Source organism: Erpetoichthys calabaricus, chromosome 4, assembly GCF_900747795.2.
Source record: "Erpetoichthys calabaricus chromosome 4, fErpCal1.3, whole genome shotgun sequence".
Lineage (NCBI taxonomy): Eukaryota > Metazoa > Chordata > Cladistia > Polypteriformes > Polypteridae > Erpetoichthys > Erpetoichthys calabaricus.
In genome coordinates this window covers 297,870,027-297,876,360 of record NC_041397.2, presented here as the reverse complement: position 1 = coordinate 297,876,360, position 6,334 = coordinate 297,870,027, and the positions used below count along the sequence as shown (strand labels likewise).

Here is a 6,334-nt window from a genome sequence, read left to right as displayed (position 1 = left end):
GAGACTTAAGAAAACAATTCTACACTTAAGGACTCTACTTCTCTCATGTAAGTGTGCATTCTTTTATTTTTATAAACTACTAGCTGATTACCCAGTGGCTTCGCTCACTGAGTGCAAGGGAAAAAAATAAAATGTAGTCTATAAGTTATTAAACAGTAAAACATTAACATTTAAGAAGTAAAGATACATTGAGCACTACTGGAGTGGTTTTGGGTAAAGTATATTTTAAAGGCGCTATAACACAACAGGTAAGTAGTACTAACAGCAGCTAAAATGTATTTGGATCATCTGTCGGTAGTAGATCCATTTTGAAAGGCGCTACATGACGGCTGTGGTATAAAAATTACATTTTCTATGTGAACGTCCATATTTCTGCCTGTGGTAATGTGCCTTACTGGCATTACCAGCAATTAAAGAAAATTAGTTTTGCGTCCTCTGCAGTGTTAAGAGAGAAAGGCTTTGGTTTGGGATAAAAGGAAAAAAGGTATAAAGAAAAGAAACTTGCCTTTTTCTTTTATATAGTGTAGAGGAGACGTCTTCTCTGACGATATGAGCGCCTTTTGGGGAGCGTCGCAGCGGGTCTCGTGTAGACTGGAGAGACGCCCTGCCATTAACCGGCTGGGATGGCACTGTCGGTCCTCCACTCCTGTGCGTGTCTCCCGCAACCTTATAACCCTATACGTGCAAAAGAAAGTGCAAGCGCCTTAATATTAGTTTGCCGCGGTCTAGAAAAGGGATCCCGTGTTTGCAGTTGTCTGGGCTATAGCTCAGGGGAATGAGGAAAAAAATTAAAAGTTCTTACTTTAACTTAAGGCAGAAGCGCAGTCAGCGTCTCAAAGGCCGGCACAGCTACGCGTGTGAGCACTGGCTGCTCGACTTTTATAGTATTTTTGCAGGGCAGGAGACGTCACTTTTTGCAGACATGTTTACGTCATCGCGTACCTATGGAGGGATGACGTAACACCGGTTAATTGGTCGGCGCGAGGGCGCCGAATACAAAAGGAATTACTGCGCCTGACAACCTTGCAGTATGCGCCTGTGATTTAAGAGAAAAATAATTCTGATAAATGTGGACGCTGCCCTTCTGTGCTTAACGGGAAGAAGATCCAAACAATTCCCAAGTCCAGCACTTTACATGAACAAGTCTGTACATCTTCTTAGATGTAAACTCTCCATCTTCTTAAAATAATTGATTACAAAAGCAACCTTGAATGCTGCGGGGTTTTAGTGACCCAAACTCACCTTAAGAGACAGTGTAAAGCTGTTTTCCTCATCTCTTCTACTATCAAGTACTGCCAACTAAAAAAAAGGTTACAATGTGGTAGTTTCCGCGACAGTCCCCAGATAGCAAATTTCATCTGGCCCAAATCTGGTCCACTTCTGCTAGGACTTTCTGGCCCACTTACCACATGGATTGATGGCAAGAGAGTGGACCACATCCGGATGCCGCATCCCAGCCAAAACAAAATTAAAACTCAGCCAAAACTCAGCCAAACCTGCCGAAGTCTGCCCAGCACTGAACCAGATGAAAATTAACTGGGCCTCATGTGGGCCACAGGTCAGATTTTCACTTTGCTCATTTAAATATAATTAAAATAATTTAAATATATAATTAATATAATTGTATATAATTTATAAATTATAAATATATAATTTATAATTTAAATATAATTATACACCCTAGTAATATAATTATAAGTAGTAGTAAATATGGAGTAAATAATATTATAACTATATACTATACTATACTATATAGTTCTATACTATTCTATATTCTATATTACTATAGTATTACATAGTATAATAGTATATAGTATTTTAAGTTACACTATTACTTATTTAAATACCAATTATTTACTCTTACTTTCCATATATGCTATCCGACTATTATCTACTGCATATCTTTAATATGAACAAACAAACCCAAATACGCATATTTAAACTTATTACATTTTATTGTCATATACAGTGTAATGCATTTCAACAAACAGAACAATCCTGAATCTGCATTACATAATCAGTAACAAAATTACTAATACTAAAGTTTGTAGATGTGACAATAATAAAAGTAAATGTTTTATTTATATAGAAAACAAACAAAACAAAGTTCCTTGCGTTTCTGACATATCCAAATAAATAAACCACCATGACAAAATAGTCTATAATACATTTACAATTTATACAGTTTTACATTACCATTTTCTTATGAATCATGTGAGCATACACATGGAAAAATAACAAATAAGCCTGTATGTGCCTAAAAAACATCACATAGGTGAGATACACATATTATAAAATAGATTTTTACTTTACATATTGAACTTAATTTTAACTGTTGTCTTGCACAATGAATTATTTAAATAAACAAACAGGGAAAGGTTTCCTAAATGTAAGTCTTTAAAACAAGCACAAAACAAGAATGTATCAAACAGTGATGGTAAAAATTTCAGTCAACAAAATGTACAAACATTAATTTTATAAAGTCCATGATTGGATACCCACTATTACACACAGTTCCAGATGGTGCCTGATGTTAGAACTCAGAAAGCATTGAATGAGCACTAATCTCTTTGGGAAGGTTGTGGCAGATCAAGGTATCACATTTGTCCAGCTTGTCCTCAGCAAAGGTTTAGAAGGCTGGTCTTAATGATGACTTGAAAGAACATGCATTTCACCTGCAGCCAAGAAATCAACAGTTGATCAGTTACTTGAAATTATACAATTTCCTAATTAACTTCTTACTAGACGTGTTTGAGGGTTGATAGTGCTCACCTGATTCTTGATAGCTGTTCTTCCTCTGACGCTCCATTCTTGCTCGTCTCCCTCCATCCCTATCTGCAGCCAGATGAAGCCATCTCTTAATCCACATTTCTATTTCCTGAGTTGTGGCTCTTGATGTTACAGAGTTTCTTCGTACTGCATCTAAAGAACAGTCATTATACAGTCTGAGTCAATCAGCAGTTGATACTTGGTTATTTGTCAGACATGAGCATTGACTGCATCCAACCATAATGGTAAAGAAACAGGCTGCAAGTGCAGGCTATGTCTTTGTTGTTTATTTTCAGTAAACAAAGCGACTATATAAAATGTAGTTGTATTCTGACAAGAAACAATATTTACAACTAGAGATATTTGTACAATACAGTATTTGCATTCGTTACTGCCTAAATGACTGGCTTTAAATACTTCCCTGTAGTTAGTTCACAAACATGACCAATTGCTTATCACTAATGTTTAACCCGATTACAGGTTAGCATCACTGCTGGCTGAAGACTTTAAGACCCAAAGTAGAATTTTATTCTGTACAAATAGATTGCACTCTGATGCAAAAGCTTCTTTCCCTCTCTCTGTGTCTCTGGAGAACAAGCTGGGGTATGCAAAAATGACAAATTCCTAATGTAAGAACTTGTATATGGAAAATAAAGTAAAGTAGTTATCATACATGGCTATAATTTCCCTTTATTTTTTAACACCATTTAGTATTTTGCCTGATATATTTCATTTAATGTTGAATGTTAAACATTAGATCCCCCCCCCCCCATTCAACTGGGGTTTCCTTGGTGGCCAGAGGGCCCTGAGCAGCCACTTAGTTTGTTTACATCTTGACCTGGCTATTAAAAAAGTGTTTGTGTGTTAAGGTTTTTTCAAACAGTAGTTTCTGACAAGGAAAGTGACATTTAATAAGGAACTATTGTCCATGTCAATGTGAAACTTAAGATGGTTAATGCAGAGAACATGTACACTTTTTATCTGGTCATAATGCATATAGTTTACCTTTAATAGCTTGATTTATTGTAAACAAACAACAAAAAGATACTCATCTCACAGAAATTTTCAGTCACAGGTTACTTCATTTTAAATGGCAGTGTATGCATATTGAAATCATTATAAATACAGTACTCACCAATCACAATATCCTTAATGTGAAGGCTATGAAAACATGTTTTTCCATTTATTCCCCTCCAGTTAAGTTGTTTGGCCAATGAATTGGTGAAAGTTTGCCTCATGATTCTCCACACCGTGTCTCTCACATCAATGCCTCCTTGAATCCCAAGCAATGTAATCTGCCAAAGGTTTACAGAAAGAAAAAAAAATAATTCACTGGAGTTCATAACTTCTTAAAATGCTCGATGCAATAGAAACATTAGGAGGAATCGGAACAAACAACAAAGTAAAATATACTAGAAGTTCAAGCACCTATGTTTTTAGGTAGCTTTCCAATAAAGCTAATATAGGTGGAGCTATATAATAAAATGTACATGCTGAATCTTTAGGGTAAACTTGGACATGGGACTCCAAGCACCATTTGATATGATATGCCAGCAGTGTCAAATAAAAAAAAGCTTTTGACAGTCCTTTAGCATATTGTCATGCCCAATACTGACGGCCTTTACAGATGTTATCTGTGGTCAGACATGTCAAGTTATGAGCACTTCATTTAATTTTCAACAAAGATTTGACTACAGTAGCAGTCTTCAATACTCCCAAAAACTGACAACCATGCTCGGATAGGAATTTTTTCAGTCCTTTTAAAAATGTAATGTTGTAGACTGTTAAAAGCTTTTCTGACTTAAATAATTAACAATATATTTATTTTTTAACTATGCCTACGATTTTGACTACACATCACAGCTTGTGCATATCTGATGAGCGCCATTTGGGCATTTAAGACAATACAACTTGAAGCTGTCGTTGTTTGAAGGTATATGTTTCAGTTGTTATTAAAAAAGTTCTTCCTTACTAGTTTTTTTTTTAAATCTCCACCAACCGCTAGGTCACTTTCAAGCTGTTGCATGGATGTGAGATCTTGAAGTGGAAGAATGTCTTTTTCCAGCACTGGATCTGAACCACTGTCACTACAGCATTTCTCATGTAGGTCTTGTACGGTTTTTAAAATCACTTTGACTTGCTCCATCACCATTTCCTGCTTAACCAGAATGTTTCGAAGAATGGCTAAAACAATGTACAAACACCACAAAATTAATATCAAACAAAATAAGATCATAATTGTCACAGACATTTACCAAAGGGGATGAAATGTAAACTAAAAATTGGCATGATGAAAAGTGGAAAAATAAAGGAAACAGATGAAAAGAGAATCCATCCATTCTCTTCCGCTTATCTGAGGTCGGGTCACGGGGGCAGCAGCTTGAGCAGAGATGCCCAGACTTCCTTCTCCCCGGCCACTTCTAGCTCTTCCGGGGGAATCCCAAGGCGTTCCCAGGCCAGCCGAGAGACATAGTCCCTACAGCGTGTCCTGGGTCTTACCCTGGGCTTCCTCCCGGTTAGACGTGCCCGGAACACCTCACCAGGGAGGTGTCCAGGAGGCATCCTGATCAGATACCCGAGCCACCTCATCTGACTCCTCTCGATGTGGAGGAGCAGCGGCTCTACTCTGAAAACCTTCTATGATGAATGAAAACTTGGGACGACGTTTTCTCTTGCCTGGACGTGGGTCACCGGGGCCCCCCTCTAGAGCCAGGCCTGGAGGTGGGGCTCGAAGGCGAGCACCTGGTGGCCAGGCCTGCACCCATGGGGCTCGGCCGGGCACAGCCCGAAGAGGCAACGTGAGTCCCCCTTCCCATGGGCTCACCACCTATGGGAGCGGCCAAGGAGGTCGGGTGCAGTGTGAGTTGGGTGGTGGCTGAAGGCGGGGACCTTAGCGGTCCGATCCTCGGCTACAGAAGCTGGCTCTTGGGACGTGGAATGAAAAGAGAAGGTAAAATCAAGTTAGCTGTATTAATGAATAAAGGTAATGAAAAGTGGGTCCTGTGAGAAACATTAAATACACACACAAAGTTGCACAGATTCATAATTCTTTTACTCAAAATGTAAAACATTTAGGGTAATTATTTTCGTGCTTCACAGTTGAGTCTGGTTATCAGGGCTTTATTTAAAGTGACAAACACAGAGGCAGCTATATTAAAGAGAAACTGAGATAAAACACTTACGGCCATTAATGTCTTGATTTGGTCCATCATTTTGTTGTGAGGTAGACCAGTGTCTAAATGCAGTATTTGTAATTTCCACACACTCTGGGGTTAGGTGCTCTTCCACTGTAGATGCACTTTGATTTTTGTAATAATTTCTCAGGCTTCTCATTTCTTGAGTGCATCTTCCACATTCAGTGGACCTACATTCAGAATGTAGCTGAACACTGTCAGGTTGACGCATCCTGCACATTGATTTTGCATTTCGTCCAAGTTCTCCAAGGTCAGCAGATATCTTGGTGGTTGATTTTGAAAATTTTTGAGGAGGGGTTATCTTGGGTGGTGGAGGTAGATGGCTTTTGGGTTTGCTACAGACATCACCGTCGCTATCACTATCAAATCTT

General features: G+C 38.4%; 1 protein-coding gene across 1 annotated transcript; it reads right to left on the bottom strand.

Moving 5' to 3' along the window:
- Positions 1-2,010: 2,010 nt before the first annotated feature.
- LOC114651264 (uncharacterized) lies at positions 2,011-5,023 on the bottom strand. Its single transcript, XM_051927283.1, has 4 exons — positions 4,742-5,023; positions 3,905-4,064; positions 2,773-2,922; positions 2,011-2,675 (listed from the first exon to the last, which is right to left on the bottom strand). Exons 1-4 carry the CDS (start codon positions 5,018-5,020, stop codon positions 2,644-2,646), a joined length of 621 nt encoding a protein of 206 aa, XP_051783243.1. The 5' UTR covers positions 5,021-5,023; the 3' UTR covers positions 2,011-2,643.
- Positions 5,024-6,334: the final 1,311 nt, after the last annotated feature.